The following is a 25,447-nucleotide window of genomic DNA, read 5'->3' as shown; positions in this document are numbered from 1 at the left end:
TGCTGTTCTGTGCCATTGCTGTCCTCAGCTGAGGAGTACTTTTGAAGGAAGGAGAAAGAATGGGAAAAAGATGAAACAACAAGGGTATAGGAAGAAGTGGAAGGTACCGTGAAAAAACGTGTAATTGTGAAAGGTTCTTGCTGGCCTAGTGATACATCAGACTTCTTGATGAGTGACACAAATCAATGCAGGACCTCTGTGCTTCCAGAGGCTAGGTGGCCTTGAATTTTCTTCTTAAGAAGTCTGTCGACAAACGTTTGTCTTCAAAATGGTCTTTAAGTTTGCAGAGGGGACTGTGTAGTGGAGCAAGCAAAAATTTAGTGAACTAATCATACCTCTGTTCTAATACACTACCTTTTACTTTCTATGCTTGTATCTTTTTTTTTTTTTAAATGGAACGTCATGTAGTGTAACTTTTTATGTGATACCAGTATACCCTTGCATTTTGTACCTAAAGAGTTTGCTTTTGATTGTAAAAGCAGTAGTCACCTGTGACAGTGCACCGCAGAAGCTCTTGTATTTGCACTTATAAAATCAGCTGTGGAAGCTTTGAAAATCTGCGTTATTGCAACACGACCCTTATGGCCTTTTTTTGCACAACTTATAGTTCAGTTTTGGAAGTCTCGTGAATTTGTGGGTACTTGGAGGTCACCTGAACTTGTAAAAGACAAAACTTCTGTTTGGAACGTCCCTGGACCACAACTCACTGAAGTCTGTCAAAGTACTTGGCCAATATCCTTGCATGCTTTCTTCTCTTATATTTCTCTAGACACCTGCTGTTGGCCACTGTCAGAGGCAGGACACTACTGCAGATGGTAATTTAAGTTGCTCCATGCAACTGTTTTTGGTCCTTTGGGAAGGTTTTGGAAAAAATGACAACAGCAGACATCCTTGATACACTGTTTCTTTGTGTTCCTAACCTTTTTGGATGGTAGATATAAGGGCTAACTTTTTATATGCCTTGAGAAGGGGATACGGTTTGAGTGATTTATTGAGTGTTTAGAAGATAATGCCTCAAACTCAAAGTTTCATGTACGTGGCTCGCCATCAGTTTGATTCAAAACCCATAACCCATTGGGGTGCTGTGAAAGAGCGTGTTGTGTGGGCGACCTGACGGACAGCACATTAGCATCATGCTGCAGCCTGCTATCAGTGGAAAGCTGAAATAATCACAGAAACAGAATGCTTTTTACTTGAGAAGTAATAAATGGTTTAATGACACCTGAATTTATGGAACCGACACACAGCCCCAAATATAGGCAGTTCTTGTCGACCTGGTGTAATGGGAGTAGCCCCCATAAAACTATGGGAAATGTGAAAGAGAGAGATAAATGAATTGGGGATAGGGTGAAGGGGCCAAAATGAATTAGACTGTAGAGCATGGTGACTCATTATCTCTGTTCAGAGCTACCTTAGTTCCCCCAAAGCACAGGTGGTTTTCAGTGGCAAAGACAGATGTAACATGGAAGTTATCAGACAGAACCAAATGGTCCCTAATGGAACTTAGAAATGATCCCTACAGTTTGTACAGCCAAACCTTAGTTATCTGTGTGAAATTATCAGCATTATGGCTAACTGTGTGATTGTGATCATATACGCAAAATACTTTTTCCACTTGACAAATCAAATACTGTAGAATTGTGTATTTAAGCTATCTGAGTGCAGTTGTGAAGTATTCTTCGCATGTGTACTAGCATGCTCAAAATGCTGCCCTTCAGCATTTGTGTATGGGATCATAGGATAATTCAGGTTGGAAGGGACTTCATCCGGTTATCTCACAGCAGGGTCAGCTGGAGTCAGAGCAGGTTCCTCAGGGCTTTACCCAGTCTGGTCTTAAAAACTCCAGCCAAGATTATAAATTGAACCCCCAAATGACTTGGAAGGCTTTCTGTGGTTTAATACAAGTAAAATGAGATTAAACATTTTTCTGTGTACTTTTGGGAAAAGGGAGGGTGAAAGATAATATCTAAGGCTACAATTAGGTATCAAATGGCACCTTATAACTTACTTGTTCTATTACTTGCAGTATAACCTGGAAACAGAGAAGGATCCTGTAGTTATTGTTATTTCCACTACTGGTACTGGAGACCCACCAGACACTGCCCGCAAGTTTGTAAAGAAAATTCAAGACACAACCTTGCCACCTGATCATTTCGCACATCTCCAGTACGGATTGCTAGGTGATTTAGTATTTTCTATATTATTGCAGCACTTGACTGTCAGTGAATGATTTTTGTATTTTTTACTTGTGAATAGGTTGTTTGGGGTTTTTTTAAGTGCTTATAAAACATTTATTTTTATAACATGAACAGCGTTTTTGTGTAATATACTCTATGAGCAATAAAGGAAAAGCGTCACAGAAATGATCTGAAAGTAAGCTAACAATTTTTTATAGTTTAATTTTCTTTGCATAAACAAAATATGATGTAAACTATTTATAATTGTCATTTTAATTTTGAATGTCAAACTCATCAATAGAAGGAATATAACTTCAGATGAAGGATTGATATGCAAAATACAGATTTGGCAAAATGCATCTGATATATCTTGAGCTGATGGTAAGGTCAGTTTGTTGAGTGTCCAGGTGGTGTTCAAACAAACTCCAGAAGCTTCTATTTGAACCTAGGTTATTTTTGCCTGACAAGTTTAAGTTGATAGGTAGGAGCAGGAGCAAGGAAACTTCTAGATTTCTAGTGAGGAAAGTTCCCACTAGGAGGAAATTTCTAGTGGATTTATGATGTGGAAGTCTGAAACGTACGCATCCTAAACATGTAACATTTTGAGAAGATGTTATGCTGTTGCCTAGTTATACATTACGGTTTGTGACATGGTCAGGTTTTTCATAGATGACTGAATGTGTATATGCATATATGAAGATAAGCATTGTATTAATACTGATTTTTGTTGTAACAGATATTATTATAGTATCTAAGTTATAACATGTTTTGTGATTCTAGTCTAAAAAGTTACCAGTCTTAAAATATATTCATAGTATCCATTTCATTTTGTCCTGTGAAGTGTTCACTCCAAGTACCGTACTTGAGAGGGCGCAGAAGTCTTTTAAAAAGAAAAAGAAAAAAAAAAAAAAAAAGGCTATCATAAAGGAGAAAGGAATAGTCCGTTGCCACCCATTGTTAGGTGGGAATAATAAGGGTCTAGTGGTTTGAAACTACACACAAGAAAGGGTCAGGCTGTGAAAAATTGTGATAGTTAGGGTAGTGAAACAGTGGTGGTGTGGATTACTTACAGAATTTGTGAAGACTGCCTGACCTTTGGGATTGTTAGATAAACATGTGTTGTTGATCACTTTTAGGGCGGGTCAGTGGTTTAGTTGATATCTTAAAATCTCAAGTGCTCCATGAACATAACTCCTGAGTCCAATGACTGTTTAACTGATAACAAAGAGCATCTTCTAACAGAACATCTTCATGACTGTTAAAGGGCAGAAAACCCAGTGCAGTGAAACGGAGATCTACAAAGAAATCTCTGATTCCTGGGGAGGGGGATGTTGGACCAGATTCCTTTATGCACCTTTTCCTACGTTTCTTACTTCATATTGTTTAAAATCACTCCTGTGTTTGATTTATTTTTGTCAAGGTTCCAATATTTTTTAATTACTTGTAATACTCTCTCCCTTGTGTTGTTGACATATATTAACAATTTTAACCTGAAGGTGAGGTAATTTATTTTGGTAATTCACATACAGTTTATCAATTTCACTATTTTCTAATTATTTCATTTCCTTGCATTTTTCCTGTGAGAATGGTTTTGTATTTTTTAAAAGCCTCAAACTAAAGCAGTATTCTTCTGAAGTGTGAAATATTGAAAGCAAAGTGTTTTCAGAGAGATTCTGTGTCTTACATTTGTGAGGGAGGAACCGCTTTTTCAGCTCTACTTTGTGACAAACACAATTTTTTTTTTAAGGTCATCAGAGTGTCCTGGTAGTACACGCTTTGCTGTATCAGATTCTTCTGTTTGCCTGCCAGAAAATCCTGTGTTGTCTTTGCAGATCTTTGTCTGTGTAGCCTGGGTGGCTGCCTGATTGACATGATTACTCTTTCCTTGAATTTGCTAGGTCTGGGAGATTCAGAGTACACCTTCTTTTGTAATGGTGGAAAGACAGTAGACAGACGACTTCAAGAACTTGGTGCCCAGCACTTCTATGACACAGGATTAGCAGATGATTGTGTAGGGTGAGAGTTGAATGAGTTTGGATTTTATTTCTTCAGCATGCGATAATTACATGTGAATTTGGCTAAACATTCTGAACTCTTTGAAATCGGTTTGATTGAATACTCGGCACCTCATAGGAATGAGTCTTGTCTGAACACAGTATGCCTTTTCGGTCTCAGTTGCCATTAGATGGAACTCCATTTTTAAAGCGTGAGCAAACATCTGTAATGCCCGGGAAAATGGAGGGTGTCTAGCAGTTACAGAAATTAAGTAATTCAGAATAAGTGGAGGGATTTAAAAAATGTAGACAGTTTACTGAAGCAAATCAAAATAAATCCAGTTCCCAGTACGTGTGGTACTGGCTAATGGAATCTCTACATGTGCATCAGACCTTTATCCAAGCTCACATCTTGCAGTAGAGCTGCTTTAAGCAAACCCTATAATATTTTCTATTTTTTTTCTCTGTTCCAGAAAGCATCCTTTTTTCTTTATTTTTTTTTTCTTTTTTTATCACTGTAGAGGAATTATGTAAGAAAAGAACTCCCTGTTCTGTTGCTCTTTCTGGCCGGTAGGCTGCAGTCTTGCCTTACCTATTTTGAACTGCAGATAATATCAGTTTTGTGCATGGTGATAGGAGACAGTTGAACACAAACATTACCATAACCATAAAACTTATGTCTTGTGTTCTAAAATAATAAAAATGGAACATTAGTGTAAGCTATTGATATTGCTGTTGCACAATGAAAAGTTGCATATTTTACTACCATCCCTTCAACTTCCTGTTATAAAGTTCAGCATAAGAAAATAAAAATGAGAAACTGGAAGAAGAGTAAGGCTGTTATATGCTTTAGACTCTATAAATTTACATAGTTGTAATAACTAAATTAAAATATTTTTTTAACAAAACTAAATTAAAATATTTTTTTAACAAAAAAGTCATCTTGGTAACAGCCGCAGATATATATTAAAAATGGAAAATGAATGGAAATGTTGTCTTTTCATTATTTGTAAGTAAAATACAACAGTAGAAGTCTTGTAACAGTCTGGTAAGTCACAATAACTCACCTGTTCCTTTCTCCTTTTTTTTTTTCTCCCTTTCCAGTTTGGAATTAGTGGTTGATCCTTGGATTGATGGACTTTGGCTTGCCCTCAAGGAAGCATTTCTATTGCAGAAAGAAAAAGAAGGCATGAGCAGTGATGTTGATGCTGTTTCTAGCTCTCTCTCTGCAGCCCCCCATGTGGTGCATGAACTAAACTTAAGCTCAGAAGTACAGAACTTGAAGCTAGAAGATGGGGGAGTGAGGAATTCTGATGTCCTGACACAGAAACTGGTTGACATCAGTCTTGTCGCTTCAGCTGGAGACACTGAACCTTCACTTGTTCATTCTGTCCCTCCGGTCTCTCAGTCTGCTCTTAATATTCCTGCCTTGCCACCAGAATATATAGAGGTGCAGTTTCAGGACACCCATGGTGAGGTAAGGACTTCACTTTGAATGATGAAAGCCTCCAGCTCTGGTAGCAGCATGAGTGTGTACTCCTACATACGGCTCAAAAGAGCAAGCGGATACTCATATAAGGGCGAAATGTCCCTGAACGCAGGAGTGAAAGGTCTGTTTATGTTGTGAAAATGTAGTTACCACCATATGAGTTATGGATGCTCATGTTGACGTATATTTTAGCTAACTAATAATTTGGCATTGCAATGCCAGGAATAGAAGAAGTAAAATCTTCACTGTCTTAGGTTAGGATGGTGAAAACGTCTTCCTGTAGAAAGGAGTATAGTACAGTTTCTGTTAAATTTTTAGTACTTGCAGAATGCCTCAAGAGGGTGTAAAATTGCTCAAAATTTTGCTGCATATTTAGTAACAGAGAAACTTGTCATTGTAAAAACCTGATGATAATTTTACTGTTGGAAATGGAAGGTGAACTGTCGATCAAAAGCCAGTGTGCTTTTCTTATGAATCCATGTTGAACAAAGACCTGCTGTGCGATGAGAAGAATTAGCATGAGCTGGGGATCATCCCCAGTTGGCATATTTAGTGTTCAAAATGAACTGGAAAGCGTGACTCAAACTTTTCTAGTTGCCTGCCAAAGGGCAGATGTTTTGGTTATCTGTGCGAGGGAGCAGTGAGGGATGGCTGCTCTTTAAGGGACAGGGAGCCAGGAGCTGGGTGTGGTAACACAACCAGTCCCTTCCCCAGTACCCAAGCAATGCAAACCAGGAGATGGCAGCCAGGATCAGCCAAGAGTGCCGATCATCCGGCAAGTTTGTGGGAATGAGGCAGGTCTGGCACCAAGCCGGGAAGTTGGTCTGCAGATCCAGGCCTGGATCAATAGCATCTGTGGCCAGCCATTCCTCTTATAAATTTCCTGTAACAATAACTCCATCTGCACCCCAAAGTCTTAATCTGTAAATCTGCAATGATGTGTTTAAATAGCTTCTGTTCTTACTTCTACTGTACAGCTAGTAATCCTTTTCTTAGGCAGGAGTGTTTTGGATTTTAACATAAATGCCATTCTCTAATTGGCTGTTTTCAAGGCAGCTCTTGAAAAAGGAAACGGCTAGCTGCACTTGATGGTAGTTTAGGCCTACTAGACTGTTCAAGCCTACTGACTTTTTATAGTTGAATATATGCCAGTTGCTGCTTGGATGTGAATTTTAAAAATGTAGAGAAAAACACTCTATGTATATAGAAGATTCATGGTTTTCCTCATTGTTTTGAATTGTTTCCTAAGATAGTTTGAAAAAAATTGTAGCAACACTAATTCCTGTATGTCGTAGTAAGTCATCATTCAGCTGATTTGCATTTTTAGTGTAAGTTTTCATGTCCTCTTTTTCAGAATCCACATCTGTCCTCACTCATTTCAGAGGGAACAACCTTTGAAGTGCCAGTTACAAAAGCAGTTCAGCTCACTAGCGAAGATGCAGTAAAAACTGCATTGCTCTTAGAACTTGATATTACAGTAAGTTAGTGATGGCTTTTTCTTTAGTAGGTTAAAATAAAGGGTGAAATGCATGTGTGTTATGTATAATAACTGAGGGGAAAATTATTTACTGGAATTTTTAAAAAGGAAAAATAATTCCCTATACAACAGGATGTCAGCTTAGACTGTTCCATTTTGTAAATGCAAAGCTTGATTTGTTCACTGAAACATATGACTCCATGGACATCAAAACAGAAATAAAGTGTCAAATTAATTTCTGTGTTGTTCCATGGATGTTGTATTGACTGAAATACCTTTCTGAAGGGAATTTACAGTGGAGAAGGGGAAACAGGAAATATTGAAAATTATTAAACTTTCAGTTTTTAAGTATACAACGTAAGAAATATTCAGAAACTGTATAGTAAATTGTGACTATTCCTCGTGGTAGGCAATCTGCAGAAGTAATAATTTGACTAGTATGATCAAGTGATAAGAATCATTAGCTCTCGAGCATTGTTTCTACCTCTGGCATTCAGTTGCTCTGACTTGTTAACGTAATACTCAAACTGCCAATCTCCATTACCCTAGACGTAAAATCAGGTTTAGTTTATTCAGGGAAGATCATATTTTGTATACTGGTTTGAAGATGAAAGGAGGACAGTGCTCGATATTACTTTACAAGAAATCTTTAAAAGAAAGATAAAGCTGCTTTGGAGCGGTTTTCCAAATTTGTAGAATTATGCCTTTGGGATATTGTGGTTTTGTCCCTAATTTTTATTGGACTCTATTAGCCTAATCTGTTTCAATTTCCATGGGACCTATATATATGTCAGTCATAAATAGAGTGTATTTAAAGTTTTGAGCAAGTGAGTCTCTGAGATGACATGTTTTTTGCATATATTTGTGTGTATACATGTATCCTGTCATCAGCACACACTGAAAATTTAAACATTTTGTGCCTTTTTTTCCTCACATTCTCAACAACCTGTGTATGCAGGTTACCTCACCTGATGCACAAGAGAAACATAACGATGCAAGTATAATTCTGTATGTTTCTATAGCAGGCAGAAGCTTGAGTAGGGTTTTAGCAGTTGGGCAGAAGAACCTCAGCCAACTAAGTAGAATCTAGGTCTTAAGATCTGAGATACCTTTTAATTTTCACTGTGCTCTGCCCTTGCTGTTTTTCTTTTTTCCTCCAGAAAACAGAAACAGTTGGGATCATTTCAGTCACAGTTCATCAAATAGTTTAACCAGCAAATTTTCTTTAAGTGATAATGTATCTCTATACAAAGTTGCATTAATTATGAGCACTTAATTTTTCTGCTCTTCTCAAACGAGAAAACAAAGTACATCAGTAATTAATGATCTGGACTGATTATAGAACACATCATCTTAATACATATTTATTTTCCTTCTGTTTAGGCTGCTCAGCAGTTCTTATTAAAGTGTGCAAATTATTTAAAGCAGTTAAGGAAAGCTTTTTCTAATTAGTGAGGTTAAACCTGAAAAGAAAACGTGAATATTTAGTTTCTGATGTGGTCCAAACAGTGAAGTGCTAGTACAAAGTAAAAGAACATACGACTTCATCTGACTGCGATAGTAGGAAGATTGCTGCTGTTAGAAATTGGGATGCTGTTGGCCTTGGTTTATGATACAATTTAATAGAAATTATCTCATATCTTAAAACAGGATACAGCCTTTGACTATCAGCCTGGAGATGCCTTCTGTGTAATATGTCCCAACAACGTCAGTGAGGTGGAAGAACTTCTTCAAATCTTGGGACTTTCTGAAAAAGGAGATTATTTCATTTGTGTAAAGGTTAAGCAGGGCACTAAAAAGAAAGGTACGGTATGATGCACTGGTCATGAACAAGTACTCCTTTCTATGTTGGTAGTAGTTTGTATGCATACTTTTGAACATTTTTGTTGTCAGTATTGGGACCAGCTGTCATTTCATGGAGGCATGTTGGAAGTCACAGAGATGTGTTAAAAAAGGGAGTGGATGCATATAATGCTGCTGCCGATTTTATTATACGTGAGTTAGCTTTGGACTGGGAACTTGAGCTTGGCATTGGTGTTCATCCATCTCATTCTTCCTCTGTGCTCCTTCATGTTTATGGAGATGAGCCCTTAATCACATAACCTAACAATCCCCCACTTGAAAGTAAAATCTCTCCCTGCACAGCACTTCACATCGATCTGTTCTACGTTGTAAAAGGGCCGCCCTCCTGAAGCAGAAGACTTAGTGCTGCTGCAGAGGGCCTTTTAAGGGGCTTGTAGGTCTATGTGGATCTATTCTGCTGAGTCTTACGATCCCACACCTCAGAAAGGGTAGCTGCAGGTTCAAGGTATGCCTGTGTACCTGGATCTGTGAGAATTACTCTTCTCTTGATTTGCAATTGGTGCCTTAATGGTTCTGCTGAGTTGTGCCTTTAGTTCTTCAGGATGGGGTAGGGCTCTTTGTTGTCCCAGTCTATGGGTAAATCAGATCCCATGGTGAGATTCTCTGCATGGTTGAGGGCAACACAACTTGTCCCTTAAGTATGAGATGTAAATGGACCCTTGTTCTTGGAATTGGCAAATAACTCACTTGTTGATGAGGTGAGTTTACATGACAGGCTACGTTATAACATCATATGGGATGTCCAGGCCCAGCTGATCCCCATCCTTGACCTCCACTGCAGTAACTAACCTCTGCTGGGAGGGGTCACGGGTTAGATTTGGAGCAGAGCCAGTATCGGTTACAGCCTGATCCCTGCACTGGGGATGTGCCCTGCGTCCACAGGGCTGGTCTGGCTGTTACTCAGCCCCAGTGTGCTGAACACCCTCCCCCTGCACCACCCCTTGTGGACAGTTTCCATTGTCCTTGTTCCTCTGGGACAGACCACCCCAAACACACCTGCTTCCTCAAAAAAAAAATAAAAAACCAAAAAAAAAAAACAAAACAAAGAAATGAAAAAAAGGTCCCAGGAGGGTCGCAGCTCTTTAACAATCTGCCTTCAGCAACCTGAGCACCTTCAAGCTCAAGGCAGTGTCACGCCGTCCGGGGCCCAACCACCGTGCACAGGCAAGCAGCAAGAGATTGTGTGGTATGGAGGGATTTCACAGATATGCTACTTGTACTGTTTATAGTATTTACAGATGTTACAGAATCAAGCACATTCTCAAAGGAAGCGATTAAAAGGGAAGGGTATAGCAAAGGAGGAGGTAATGGAGAGCCAAAAGCATCAGATCTTCATAGGAACGTGGGCTTAAAATTTTGTCCCTCCTGAAGGGTTTCCTTCCTAGTAGGTTTTTCTGTGCAAATCAGCCCTGCTACCTGACTGCATAAAACTTGAATCTCTGTTTGTAAGTTAAAGACAGTGTCAGCAGCACGTTCAAAGTGAAGGTCTCCTTGAATAGGCACAGAGAGATACTTTCTCCTTCCTGCCTACAGTAGTTCCCTTTCTTCCGCTATGCTGATGTTGCAGGAAGGACATAAAGCTGCCCGAACAGGGCACTTTGAGTTCATCAGTGTCACAGCATTTTCCATGTGGAAGAGAGCCTGTATAGCCAAGTGTACATAGTTTAGCCGCTTGATTGTTTTTGTATACCGAAAAAACTGTCCTTCCAAGGCAAAGTTAGTTTGGATTGAATTCAACTTGGAATATCAGTGCTCTCATCCTATGTGTAAATAATCCAGGTTATTGCATCTCTGGCTGCCTAATGGAGCACTAATTGGGGAAAAGATTCTGTTTGTGAATCTTAATGAATGATAATGATCGTAGCACTGGATTGCAGCGCAGGGAATCAAAAGTTCTTGGTTCTGGTCTTATATCTTCTGGATGACCCAGAGCAAGTCATGCTGACTTTTTACGCTTGCCTTGGATACTTGGCCGGGACCTAGAAAGTTGCTGCTGATCTGCTGATCTCCAATCATAGCTTGTACACTGACTTCCGTCCACTGCAGTTATGAAGTTAAATGGTTTAGGAACAAACCTAAATTCATTTCTGTGGAGCTGTGCTGGTGAGCAGAGACTCATTAAGTTACTGTAACTTAATAACTTGTTATTGCCAATCTGTACCAAAGAATCAGTTGTATAATGCAGCTTTGCAATTCCTAGCAATGTTGCGTAGTTGCGTTCCTTTTAAGATGATTGTCTCTAAACTGCATTCGCATTTCTGAAGAATTTGTAGTAACTATTATAGTTGTGGGTTTACTGAATGAAGAGAGCTGAAAAACCTGGGAGAAAAGAAGAGCACGAATGGCAAACTGTGCCTCTGCTGTGACTTTGAGATTTACCAGCAACTCCACTGATGAAATTGATGAGATCAATTGAGAGGACAAAACAGAAATTATTTGCAGTCTGGTACAAAGTCTATACTGAATTTCTGGAGTTGCTTTTTTATTGTATGTACGGGCATCCTAAGAAGAGGACAAAATACCTCTTGGAACATGCTGTCAGCATGTTCAAGAAAAGGAAATTTGTATAATATAAAAATGGATGCTTCTTTCCTGCATTACGTTTATGCCAATCCTCTTATTTTCTAAAAGTAAATTTTGTTCTTTGTAGCAAGGATTTGATCAAGTAATGACAATATGAAGAGGTAATTTAGCAAGTTATGTAGGTATATTCTTGGAGTGAAAATTCTGTAGTATTAAAGGGCTCTTGAGCACGGAAAAAGCATAGTAAGAATCAGTAGCTAGATGTCAAAGCCAAGAAATGTTGTCAAGAGAAATCCCAACATGCAAGTTAGGTATGTAAGGAAGCAATTTGGGAGCTGCAGAGCTTATTAATTGAAGGTGTTTTGTAACATAAATGCTCTTACGTTGCTTTTGGGGTTAGCTTGGAATAGCCACTTTAGCATGACACGGCATGAGGCTGATAAGCCAAGCTGCACCTCAGCTGACTCCATGAAGGGATAGATGGGATGTCGGTGTACCTCCCTCGCAGAAATGGAACCTGTAGAGATAACAGGAGGGATTATTTGCTTGTACAGAAACTCCTTGGATCTGCTGAGCCTCGGAAGCTCCAGCTTGGCACTGGCTACATACACATTTGGTTAGACTATTAGAAAACTTCATCATGTTCTGATTTTCAGGAGTGCTTATTGATGGAGGGGAGAAAAATGTGGATGTTCTTTTTCCTAGTAAGCATTTCTCTGGATTTCTTCAAGCTGGAAAGTGGCAACAAAGCCATGAGTGGTTTAGCAATGAAATTTATTTGACGACTCATGTATTATACCCCTCTGTTTCCTGCTAAATTTTGACTGTTCTATGGAAAATTGTCATTGATACTTCATTGGAAAACTGTCTTGCTGTTTAGTTTATGATTTCCACTAACCAGCTGGGGTTCAAACATACAGAATTGAATGCAGTTTAGCTCTCTTGTATTTCTTGAAGGAGCAAGCACTCTGTGATGCCATTTTTGGATGCTAATGGATGCACTTTTTTGGTGTGTTTTTTTTTTCTCCCACTGAACTAGGAGCAACTCATCCACAACACATCCCTGAAAGAAGCACTCTGAAATTCATTCTAACCTGGTGTCTGGAATTAAGAGCAATTCCCAAAAAGGTGATTACGTGTTTGTTGTTTTAAAAAGAAATCCTTAGTAATTCTATGCTGTATGGGTTCTTACAGATGTATCCTTGCTTCATTTGTAGTTACCATGTTTCTTGGAGGGTAAGGATTGTCAGTTTGTATGCTGCTGTTTTTACTTTCTTCTAAGAAATTTTACTTCTGCTACTTTTATCTGGCAAACTGTGAAATACTGAAATCTCTATTCACATTCTGCAGTACCTTGATTCATAACTATTCTGGAAGTAAATAGAAAAGTATTAGATATTTGGTGCCAGGTAACTGGAAGGCTGGCTGAACTTGGCCCCATAGGCATTTTAGAGAAATTCTTTCTAATCAGAGGGAGCCATGTCGATCAAATTTTGTCACTGAAAATATGCATGTTGCTCTATTCAAACATACCATAATGTCTTTTAAAATTGTTTTAAAGCTTTTCTTTAGCATTCAGTAACCTGGCAGAATTCAAAGAAAGATTTTTGCTTGTGTAGTATTTGTTCTCACAACGTGTGACTATTATTTTCCTTTCATCCTGTGTCTGCAAAAAACTAGAAGCTTGCAACAGGAAATGCATGTGTATTTCTAGTATTGTCAAAACACATTTTAAAGGTAACTTTGTATGAAGGATGAAGCAAAACAGTTGTATTGGTTGGGTCTCTGAGGAAAATAATTTTTTGGAAGGATCTTTTCACTCAATTTAGTGGATTTCACAGCAGAAGAGAAGAGAATCTTCCAATTTTTTCAACCTTTTCAAAACTGCATTTAATAATTTTGAAAATTTGTCTCAACAATAAGAGTAGGCAGAGAGTGCTGGCTGGGGAATATCACCCAAGCAAGTTTTTATAACCTATCTGCCTTATTACCTGTTCGTGGTGGAATGTAACTCCATACTCGAAACTGTTGTCTGGAAGCTCAGTGTTTGAGCACACTCAAATTGCTTTCCAGGTATTCTTTTGTGTAGAATACACCATCTGATTGCACTTGGTGTTTTGGATCACTTTTCTTTTAAGCATCGTGTCTATTTCCACCTTACTTATGGAAAAAACCTTGTAACTATTTACATTTGATTTTTACTTTATCTTGCAATGCTCCATTTAATTTTCCCTTAAGAAAAACTTGCAGTACAGCTATGTAGGCATAAAGTACGGACTAAAACACCACAGTGACATTTACATGACTCATTAAATACCATACTTTATTTACAGTGATATCTCTTCTAAGACTTTTTATTATTCCTTTCCCAGCTTCTATAACTTAGCAAATGGTGGTTTGTTTTGAATTAATTTGTGTTACGGGGCTGTTCACTTAACTAAAGTGCAAATACATAAATAAGAAAACCTTTCATGAATTTGAGATTTATCAGGGAATGCGTTATGCCTGTTTGCCTGTTTGTCTCTCCCCACTCAGGCTAAGTAGGATTTTCTGACCTGCTAGCTTGTTCCAGACGTCAGAGGAGCAGCCAAAAAAAAAAAAGACCCAAACAAAAAAAAACAACCCCCCCAAAAAAAGTAAATTTTTCATAGTAGGTGAAACTGTGCATTGGGAAATAAAAAGTATTATCCATTGACTTGTCAGGTGACTGCTTCCTGTCCTCAGGCAACCCAAGTTTTTCCCGGTTTTGTGATGATTTTCCCAAATGGACAGGTTTGGTTTTGTATCCTCCACTCTTATTTTCTTCTCTGCAGGCGTTTTTGCGAGCTCTTGTAGAATGTACCAGTGATGCAGGAGAAAAACGGCGGCTTCAAGAGCTTTGCAGCAGACAAGGAGCCTCTGATTACACACGCTTTATTAGAGAGTCTAATGTTTGCTTGCTGGATTTACTTCATGCTTTTCCAAGCTGCAAGCCTTCACTTAACCTGTTAATTGGTAAGTGACTGATTTAGACTTAATTAGGTTTTGTTTCTGAAAATGCATCAGACTAAATGTTCAGTTTCCTGAGAAAGGGGAATAACTGTTCCATTAACTGCCTTAGAAATATTCATAGTGATGAAACTAAAATTATTGTTGGGGAACAGAGCTCTGTGTGTGTAGTCTTTGGCCTTTATTCTGCAAAACGCTTAGGTGCGTTTGCAAAACTGTGCTTCAGTTTACTCCGGATTGCTCCTGTGCATAAAAAATAAGCATAAAGTTTTTGCAGGATTAGGGCCTGTTACTCCACTGCATGTTTTCTGGCATTTGCTGTGCACAGTTTTTTTGGTATTGCCCACTTGTTGTCACCATTCCCCACCGTACTGTTCACTTAGCAATATGCCTGTCTTCTTTTAATATGCCCTTCTCGTCAGCCAAAATGTGCAGTCTGCATGCTAGGGCGAGTCATTCCTTTGAAGACACTGTTTCTATGTATGTATATGTACATACATATGTAGATATAAATGTGTGTGTGGGAGGGTGATACATATAGCGTGTTTCTCATTGAAAAAAGGCCCAGTAAACTCCTGTACCTGTTATTGTTTTGTTGGTTTTTTAAGCCGTGATTTCAAAATTTACATAGGTATTCATAGCGGTTTGAAATTGAACTGGCATGTCTGCTTCTAGGATGTTATATATAGGAAACTTTCAATCAAGCAGTTCGTATTCTTAGAGCTTTTGAGCTCCATAAAGCAGTCTTAGGTGAAAGGTAGGGAAAATTAAATTTCAAGCTTCACTTTGTCAACTAGCTACTAGCATCTCTTGTGTGCACCTTACAGTTGTTTTTAATCGTCCAACAGCTCCATACATTGACTGCTGTGGCCTCATTTTATGGTATCTCTAACAGATGTTCCACAAAGTCTAAAAAAAGTTCAAAATAGAGTTCACTCTTAATAGCTTATTTCTGAGACACAAACACAGAATGTTAATAAAGTAAAAGTACTGTTAAATTGTAATATGCTTGTGTAAACACTCATTGTTTGTGTAAACACTCGTGTGATATTTTCATTATCATTGGGGGGACTCAAACAAGAAACGATGCTTTTATTTTTAATTTTATTTTTAATTTTTCAGAACATCTTCCTAAATTACAAGCCAGATCCTATTCAGTGTCAAGGTAATCGATTCAAATTGTATCTTCTTGGTTATTTAGGTATGTTTTTTCTCAAGTGTGTGTATGTGCGTACGTTATGATCTAAAGAAGAAAGAGAGGAATAAAGGATAGAACCTGAGGAAAAAGTGACTGTATCCCTGTTGCAAAAATACCCCAGGGTTTGACTATTTCAAGCAACATTGTTTTGAGTGTCTGGCAAGACTTTAGGATAGAGTTCTCAAGAACAAGCTTACACATGTGTGAACCTGATAGAGAGGATTTCAGATTCCCTTCTGGAGGCACTGGCCTCTGAGTCCAATCTTAAGACGTTTTCAAACTATATATGCATATCACACAATTAACTGAACACTACTAACTATATATAAATGTCACTCAGTTAACTGAACACTGAGAATCTTGATTCAAATGATGTGGTTTGGGCTGCAGATTGACCTGCTGTAAGATTGTACAACTATCTCTCAGGTTTGGGGTTTTTTAAAATACTTTTATCTTTACAGTTCAAACTCATATCAGCCAGGAAAACTATGTTTTGTGTTCAATATTGTGGAGTTTCCTGCCTGTCCCACTAGAGCAGTCGCACGGAAAGGAGTATGTACAGGCTGGCTTGCTGAGTTAGTTGCACCTCTACTGCATCCCAATAAAAACATTCCGGATACAAAAGGAGGAAACCCTTCAACTGAAAAGGTACAAATATTAGATCTAAACTCCCTTAACCATTAAATTTATGCATTTGAAGCAATTGCAGGTTTCTTTGTTCACTGCTGTGATATAATGCAGGTGTTTTTGCAGTATGCACCTTCATTTTGCAGCTCTACCCTACCTGTAAGTTTACCCTTCTCTGCGTAACATGTTTGGAATTTCACTGCTAAGTTGCTAAACTCAGGTATCCCCAAATAAAGTAAAACATGAGTAGTGAAACTTCACATTGCTGAAAGGCCAGAGTCGTTTTCCACCCCACTGTAGTCTTAAGTGAGTCTTGGAAGATATTTTCATGGAGTAAAATACTACTGTGCAATTAAATGATTATGGCTGTTATGTCGGAGGAGAGAGGCACTTGGTCACCTCCAGGTGGCAGATAATAGGGGAGAAATCATAAACCTCTTTCTTCTTGTCAGGTCTCACACAGTTTGCAAAGGCCATGTTATTGAATGCGACACAGAGGACAATCTTCTGTGGTATTTCTGATGTGCATCAAAGATGGTTTGGCATAGTGGGTATTACTAGGAGAAGGTACTCTTTTTTTTTTTGCCTCTTTTCCTTTTGTGGCAGAGAAACTAAGTAGTTAATTGGTTTCAAAGTCACCAGGTGTAAATTAATTATTAAAAATTTGGAATTATAATATATAATTAATATGTCAAAAGAACTACTACCAGTCTAATCTATATTTGAATAAGAAAAATTGAAACAAGCATAGAATTTGGTTACAAGAAAACTGCCACTAACTCAAGATGTCGTTCTGGCAAAATGGGGGAAAACCCATGCAAGTTATCTTAATTTTTTAAACTAACTCAAAAAACATCATATATCTTATTCCAGTATTCACATCTGCTCTTTATTTAAAATATAATTGATTTACAATATATTAAAGATCAAACATGAAACAGGGGTGGAGTAAAAAGTAAAAAACAGAGGATTATTACAAATTGAGTCTGAATAAAGTTCAGAACTATTTGCATCTGCTGCGCAAGCTAGAATTCAGCATAGGTAAATGTTCAGCAATAGAGTGCAGAAATATGTGAAATACCAGTACAAAACAGATGATTGTGATCTTACACAAAAATAAGATTAATTGAAAACACTTTACATTATAAACGTGTTTACCATTTGCAGTATTTTTTAAAGGAATGACCAGTTTGGAATCATTAATAGAGAAAATAACCTCCTAACTCAAGTGTGGTTTGAAGAATAAGTGTAATAGAAACACAAATACTGTCCCCTGCAACAAGAATTATACTATTTTTTTTTCATCATCAAACCAGAAGAATAATTTGTGTGGTTTTGTCTAGTTTTTCCCCAGATTAATTAATAAGTCTGTAAGTATTGTGTGATTGGGGTGTTTTTTTCAGAAACTCATAAAATTTTATTCCAGATGTCTGTATGGCAGACATCTTTTTATTTAGTTTTTTTAGATTTAGAGTTTATTAAAAATAACTCTGAAGCTCAGGATCTGGAAGGGTGTGTGGACACATACACTGTGTAAATATCCTAAAGGTTCTAAAATGTTAATGGCATTTTCACTGCCTAAGAATATTCTTCAATTGTATTCTGTCTAACTTCATTTTAGGTATGTATTTTTGCTCGTCCAAACAATACTTTCCACTTACCTGGAGACCCATCTGTCCCGTTCATGATGGTTGGTCCAGGAACAGGAATTTCACCATTTATTGGTTTCCTTCAACATCGGTATGTACCAAATTGTTACGTGGAAAGCAGCCTTTTTTTGTTGAGGGAATTACAGCCTCGGGTTTTGAGTACAAGTGTAGTTAATTTTCTTATTTTTTTCTTCTTACTTTTTGTTAACAGTGGTATGCCGATTAGAAAGTCTTATTAATTTTAAATAAGCAGTGCTTGTTTATTTATTTGTGTTTCAAATGAGTGAAACTTACACTTTCATTTGACTGTATTTAATATCTGTAGTGGATATTTAAGCATTGGGTGAGTTGCAGAAATAGTAATAAGGAATTAAATCTTTTATGTGTGTATTGCTAGTGGAAGGCCTGTAAGTGATTGCCATTTGTTAGAAACAGTATTGATTGGCTTAACTTTGATATTCAAAATCCATTTCCTTCAGACGTGACATGTCTATAAAAAGCTTTGGCATGCTGCATGTCAGTTTTCTCCCCCATTTCCCTGTTTCTGTGTGTTTACACATTTTGATGTTTTAAGATCAGGAGCTTGGCACCTGACCCTCAACTGGGCAGTAATCTTGGGTTTTGTGGGTTTTTTTCCCCACTCCAATTCCAGCAGCATAATTTTGCAAGGCAAAGAGATGCTTCTTCAAAAATTGACAGGGACCTCATCCCTAAGAACGTGTAAAAACATGATCATTTGGAGGAAACAGTAAATGGGAAGAGTGGAATATTTGGGTGGGAACGGTTGCAAGTTTTATAGATACCCAACACATCTTATATCGTTCCTACCTGACTCATTTGTTCCAGCAAAGTGATGGAGTTTCTCACATCCTGTAACAATTACTTTTTAACCATTTTATTTGAAAGAGTGAAATTTTGACATGATGTTTCTGACTCCATGCTTCTGCTTTAACCAAATCATTATATACAAATCTTACTCCTTAGTTTTAACCCCCAAATAAACCTTTCTTTCTCAGAAGTATTTTTCATTTTAAAGGATCCATAGCATTTCATAAGCATTTGATCAGTGATAAATAAAATATCTCTCTCAAAATATAACTAGAAAGTTGCAGCTAAAGTCCCTATAAAGCAATACCTTCAGCATTATTTCAAGAAAATGCAATAACTCTTCTGATGATGCAGTAGTGAATGGATTGTTATTCATAAAGTCTTGCAGGTTTCTACAGCTAAATGGAAAGCGTGCTAAAAATGCTTTGTGCTGAGTTTTCCCAGGTGTTTTTACAGGGCTTCCAATGAAGGATAAAGGGTAGTCATCTCCTTATTAAGCAGTCAGGATTGTTTTGTGAGATGTTTGGAAGTGTCAGACTTGACTATTCCAATATGAAACTGTGACAAAAAAAACCCAAAACCAACCTTTGAAATTGATTGATTTTGAGCTGGGCCAAAAGTGACTACTCAAAAAAATCAGAGGAGGAGGGTTTGACTGTGATTTACCTTATGCCATTTCACATTTATGCCAATACACAGGTTTGACAAAGCACTACATTAAATGAGAATTAGGTCATGAGCATTTTAGATTCTGCACTTCCTAAAACAGGATTGGATTTACATACTATCAATACATTCTTTTTTGGTCTGTTTAGGCAAAAGCTCAGAGAAGAACATACAGACTGGGAATTTGGAGAGACATGGCTGTTTTTTGGTTGTCGGCATCAACATCGAGACTATTTGTTCAAGCAAGTTTGCCATTTAACATTAATTTTCTATTCATGAGAGAGTCCTTATCTCAGAGTCATTACTAACAGTTTTCATTGCCTTTCAGAGAGGAGCTCAAATGTTTTCTTGAAAATGGCACGTTAACTCATCTTAAGGTTTGTTTCTCAAGAGACTCTTCAACTGCAGAAGTAGCCCCGCCTAAATATGTGCAAGATGCCATTAGGCTTTATGCTAAGGAAGTTGCCAGAGTCCTGCTGAAAGAGAGAGGTTACTTCTATGTATGTGGGTGAGTAGAGTGGAGATGGACTGTCTCACAAAGAGCGCAGAGTTAGCAGAAGTTAGCAGGAAGATTTATAGAATCATAGAATAGTTTGGGTTGGAAGGGACCTTAAAGATCATCTAGTTCCAATCCCCTGCCCTGGGCAGGGACACCTCCCACTAGACCAGGTTACTCAAAGCCCCATCCAGCCTGGCCTTGAACACTTCCAGGGATGGGGCATCCACAACTTCGCTGGCCAACCCTCACAGTAAAGAATTTCTTCCCAATATCTAATCTAAATCTCCCCTCTTTCAGTTTAAAACCATTACCCCTCATCTTCTCACTACATTCCCTGATAAAGAGTCCCTCCCCATCTCTCCTGTAGGCTCCCTTTAGGTACTGGAAGGCCGCCATAAGGTCTCCCCAGAGCCTTCTCTTCTCCAGGCTGAACAACCCCAACTCTCTCAGCCTGTCCTCATAGCATAGGTGCTCCAGCCCTCTGATCATCTTTGTGGCCCTCCGCTGGACCTGTTCCAACAGGTCCACGTCCGTCTTAATTTAGAGCTGTCTGAAAGAAAGGACGAACATGATGTTGAAATAGCCTTCCTGGAGTGCTTGAATTTTGTCACTATCTCCATTTTTTCCAATATAGTCTTGAAACTAGGGTTTGTAACCACACAGTTCCACTGATTGCTTTAGTCACTTATTACTGCTTTTTCTTTTTTAATATTCAATTAAGCTATAGGAGGTTTCAAGCTAATAGATTTATTTTGAGAAAATGAGATACTTGAATACATGTGATGATAAACTGCACAGCTGTGAGATAGCAGCAGTCCTCTGCTGTGTGCCACCTTCTGTGACACCTCAACAGGGTCCCAAGGTTTTTTTCCTATAAATTACAGTGTGCTGAAAACTTTCTAATGTTTGACTGAGAGAAGCCCTTGTTACTGTCAGTACTCAGCTACATGAAAACTCAGTGAGCATCTTGCCATACAATATACAAGCTGTATTTGTGTTTGGGATTTTTTTAATTACTCTTTTCCAATAGTATCCTGCCTCTGAAGTTATTGATAAGAGGAAAAATACACTATTATGCATTTTTCTCCTTCCCCCCTCCCCTTTTTTTTCCCCAGAGATAAGAAGCACATGGCTGATGGTGTAAGTGATGCTGTAGTGGACATTATAAGCATGGAAATGAAAGTTGACAAGTTGGAAGCAATGAAAATCCTGGCCACTCTTCGAGAGGCAAAACGATATTTGCAGGATGTTTGGAGCTAAATACTTAGCTTTTCCTATGCCTTTGTAACGCAAAAGATTTTGTTTCACACTTACGCTTTTGACTAAAAGTTATTGTCAGAAGTGCTGTCTGTAATCACACAAATCTTAACTTTCTCTGTTGACCTTTCAAACAGGAATATGAAACCTTTTAAATGACAGCAAGCCAGGCTGCCTTTTGAAGCGTATGATTTTTTAATGACGTTTACAAAATAGACTGCCTCAGTGCCTTGATTCTCTCATTTTAAGTTCACCTTCACATAGAAAGTAAAACCTTGTACAAGTATAATTGTATGTTTACATTACATCATGTATTTTTTCCTATAATGTATACATAAAGAAGCTACAGAGTAAACGTGATGTTACACGCTAATCTGTGTGTCATCAAATACGTTACTGACTTGCCAAGATTTATTTGAATATGTATTGGGTTTGTGAGGCAAGGTTTTGGTAGCTGGGGGACTACAGGGGTGGCTTCTGTCATAAGCTGCTAGAAGCTTCTCCATGTCAGCTCCAAGATGGACCCACCTCTGGCCAAGGCCAAGCCCATAAGCAACCATGGTAGCACTTGTGATGTGATAACACATTTAGGAAGAGGAGGCAGAAAACTGTGGGGTAGCAGCAACCAGAGAGAGGAGTTGAGAATATGAGAGAGCAACAACTCTGCAGACACCAAGGTCAGTGAAGAAGGAGGGGGAGGAGGTGCTGCAGGTGTCAGAGCAGAGGTTCCCCTGCAGCCCGTGGTGAAGACCATGGTGAGGCAGGCTGTCCCCCTGCAGCCCATGGAGGACCCCACGCTGGGGGAGGTAGTTGTGCCCAAAGGAGGCTGTGACCACATGGGAAGCCTGTGCGTGAGCAGGCTCCTGGGAGGACCTGTGGAGAGAGGAGCCCACGCTGCGGCAGGTTTGCTGGCCCCATGGGGGACCCATGCTGGAGCAGTCTCTTCGTGAAGGACTGTACCCTGTGGAATGGTCCCATGTTGGAGCAGTTTGTGAAGAACTGAAACCCACAGAGAAGTTTGTGGAGGACTGTCTCCCATGGGAGAGACCCCCCACTGGAGCAGGGGAAGAGTGTGAGGAGTCCTTCCCTTGAGGAGGAAGGAGCAGCAGAGACAACATGTGATGAACTGACCACAACCCCCATTCCCCGTCTCCCTGTGCCACTTGTCGGGGGGGGCAGGTAGAGAAACTGGGAGTGAAGTTGAACCTGGGAAGAAGGGAGGGTGTGGGGGGAAGGTGTTTTAGGGTTTAGTTTTATTTCTTATTACCCTACTCTGATTTTAATTGGTAATGAATCAAATTTCCACAAGTTGAGCCTGTTTTGCCCGTGCTGGTAATTGCTGAATGGCCTCCCTGTTCTTATGTCAACCCATGAGCCTTTTGTTATATTTTTTCTCCCCCTGTCTAGCCGAGGAGGGCAGGAGGCATGGAATGCCAGAGAGTTAGTGGCATCTGCATGTGTTTTATCTGAACTCTTCCATTAACCAGTGTCTTACTGCACTGTTAGTTATTGTAAGTACTCCAAAAATACGAACTGTTTTTGAGACCATCCCTGAATGTTATGCAAATACTTCTCCAGCAGTTATATTTTATGCTGCCTAATAGCAATTACTGGTACTAGACAAAGATGTGTTGTCACATAAACCATCTGGATAATATACAATGCATGTTTTATCTAAATGTTATCATGTAGCCTTACTAATAGTACTTCCCAGATGATAGTATTTCTGTGCTGTTGAGAACAGAAATACTTTGTCAGGTTCCCTGCTTGGCAAAAATAGTGCCATGGTGGATAAGGTATCAGATGCCTGTACTTGAAGACTTTGTGCTTTTAAAAGCTTTGTCAACACCATGCCATAGATAATTTTAAATGTACCTGATTCACGAATCCTCTGCCTGAATGAACAAATTCAGCTGACGTGGTATATAGTGCTAAATTCCACATAAATAACCATTTCTATTGAACCCATTATTCTGTAGGGTTGGTTTTTTTTTTTAAAAAAAAAAGAAGAATAAAAGAACAGTTACAGCAAACAGACACAAAATGACCTGCCTAAAGCTCAACTTTGAGCTTTGTGGTTCACATGAGGTCTTAGGCTTCCAACTTTTGTTTTCTATAATATAAATATGGATATCCTCGTTGCAATTTATTTAGCAATTTGGTATGTTGATGGTCTTGCACAACCAATTTATAGGCATCTCAGTTTCATTGGATGTCCCTTGTATAAAAGGGGCCTTTTTTTTTTTTTTGAGTAGCTCTGTCATTCTGAGTCCCAACCTGACAGCTTCAGCTTTTTTCCTGCTGTTCAGATGGAAACTTTATGCCTCCATCTCTGGATCCCTTTCACTCCAGTTATGCTTCATCTGAGTTGGGAAGACCAAAACCGAATCCAGGTGTCCAATTTCGGACATGACAGTCATTATACAATAAATAACAACAGAATATTTTCAGTATTATTTTCTATTCTGTTCTGATTTTGGGTGTGCTATGGAGGAATAAAAATGGGAGGATCACTGCGTGCCTGCTGGTGATTATAGGAAGAATATTACATCGTTAAAAGTTATGGTCTACAAGCCCTGGTCACTTATGGTGAATTGAGAGATGAATCTACGTTGGCAGAATGGCACAGGCAATTGATTTGGATCTGAAAATTGAGCTAGTTGATACAATGGTTTAATACAGGAGCTATAGACTATTTTAATGAATCTCGAGAGTCTGCTCTTCAATTGAATAGAATGTGTAAATATAAAAAGTTGCTCGGTATTATGAGAGTTGCCTATCATAAAGAAATCAAAATACTTTGAAATTGATGGCAAAAGCAGTATGTCAATTTGTTTAGTCTCAAAACCCTATTCAAATATTGTTTCATATTGAAAAAATTGGAGTTTCATACAAATGCAAATTAAAGCCTTGAAAAGTTGATTCAGCACCACTAGAAATTACATTCACTTTCATTACCATTTGAATAAATGCTCCACTTCTGCTGGAAAAGGTTTGTCACGTTGACAAAGCACTCAAAGCCAATTGTGCTTATTAAAAAAGAAAAGGTTCTACAGTTGGTTTCAAAACAGCAGTTCTGTAAGGCTCCATCAGTCAGAGACATCCAGTCAGTCTGATCTGCTTTTAACTCTATTGCTTAGATGACTGATTGCATTTTTTTTAACTTTTTTTTTTTAAAAGCATTTTATTGTAACTTGCTAGAAGTGCCATTTCCAGTATTTTCTCCTCAATGGTGGGACAATGGTATTTTTAAGTTGTTTTGCAGGCTGTGTGAGAAAATGGTGTCAATTTTCCTCCATTTATGAACATCACCAAACCAAAACAGAATTACGGAGCTACAACTACTCCGCATTTTTGGGCAGGGCCAGATGTTGAAATAAGCACTTGTGGCACATCTGTCTCTCTTTGTGTGTTTGTATAAACTGTTCTGTCTTCCAGCTAAGTGCTCCCTGCTTGTGATTCTTGTAGACTACTACTTCTTGAGACTAAGATAATTCTGCCCTCCTTTTCTTTTGGTGGGGATGGAGCCCTATAGAATAATCCAGTCTTGATGTCACCAGCGCTCATTTGTGTTTTCTGCAAAGACGAGAAAGGAGCAGTGTATGAGCTACCAAAACTACAGGCAGATAAACACCTTGTGGCTCTTGGAAGACATTTTCTTCAAGGCAGAATCTCTCTCCTTTTTTCATGTTACAGTTCCTAAACATGCTGGGAACGGGTGATATTAATGCCAATGGAAGCCCAAGAGCTTGACAGTAGTAAATTTTTTGGTTTTCTTTGACTAAAAGAGCTGGAGCAAACACAGATAGGAGGGGCAGAAAGAAATTCTGTAACGCTTTTTAAATAAATGATTGGATGTCCAAGAATTTCACGCAAGTTGGTTTTTAAAATATCTGTTCCTATGAGAAGCAGAACACACTGAATTTTGTTTTGTTATTATTTATTTTTATAAAATTCTAAAACAAAAAGCTAATTCCTAAGTCGAAATGGCTATGTTTCTTACCAATGGGCAGGTTTGTTCAGGTTTTTACAGCTTTGCACAGAGAGAGTATTGCATTTTAAGGTAAAGGGAAACATCTTTCATGTTCGTAAAACTTCCTACAAAAGTCAATTAGGAACTCATGGGAAATGGGGATAATAATTCTTTCAGCAGTTTGTAGTTATTTTGCTTTTTCTTTTTTAATGGACTGTGTAAAACAGCCCATTAAACAG

General features: G+C 38.5%; 1 protein-coding gene across 10 annotated transcripts in view; it reads left to right on the top strand.

The window, feature by feature from the left end:
• MTRR (5-methyltetrahydrofolate-homocysteine methyltransferase reductase) overlaps nucleotides 1–21,608 on the top strand; it is a 28,707-nt gene extending 7,099 nt beyond the window's left edge. For 9 of the 10 annotated variants that reach the window (XM_074576241.1, XM_074576233.1, XM_074576235.1 and 6 more), the window contains 13 exons: nucleotides 2,027–2,180; nucleotides 4,076–4,193; nucleotides 5,276–5,648; nucleotides 7,015–7,137; nucleotides 8,788–8,941; nucleotides 12,563–12,651; nucleotides 14,337–14,517; nucleotides 15,634–15,676; nucleotides 16,171–16,357; nucleotides 17,958–18,076; nucleotides 19,629–19,721; nucleotides 19,808–19,987; nucleotides 21,094–21,608. In XM_074576241.1, the coding sequence (XP_074432342.1) occupies nucleotides 2,027–2,180; nucleotides 4,076–4,193; nucleotides 5,276–5,648; nucleotides 7,015–7,137; nucleotides 8,788–8,941; nucleotides 12,563–12,651; nucleotides 14,337–14,517; nucleotides 15,634–15,676; nucleotides 16,171–16,357; nucleotides 17,958–18,076; nucleotides 19,629–19,721; nucleotides 19,808–19,987; nucleotides 21,094–21,238 (1,959 nt within the window). In that variant the 3' untranslated portion in view covers nucleotides 21,239–21,608. Of the gene's footprint in view, nucleotides 1–2,026; nucleotides 2,181–4,075; nucleotides 4,194–5,275; nucleotides 5,649–7,014; nucleotides 7,138–8,787; nucleotides 8,942–12,562; nucleotides 12,652–14,336; nucleotides 14,518–15,633; nucleotides 15,677–16,170; nucleotides 16,358–17,957; nucleotides 18,077–19,628; nucleotides 19,722–19,807; nucleotides 19,988–21,093 lie in introns of those variants that run through there. The other variant, XM_074576242.1, reaches the window with a different exon arrangement.
• The last annotated feature ends 3,839 nt before the right edge of the window (nucleotides 21,609–25,447 follow it).

The sequence above is a fragment of the Larus michahellis genome, chromosome 2 (genome assembly GCF_964199755.1).
Source record: "Larus michahellis chromosome 2, bLarMic1.1, whole genome shotgun sequence".
Classification (NCBI taxonomy): Eukaryota; Metazoa; Chordata; class Aves; order Charadriiformes; family Laridae; genus Larus; species Larus michahellis.
Note: the sequence above shows the minus strand (reverse complement) of the source record. Positions and strands in the feature narration are given on the sequence as shown.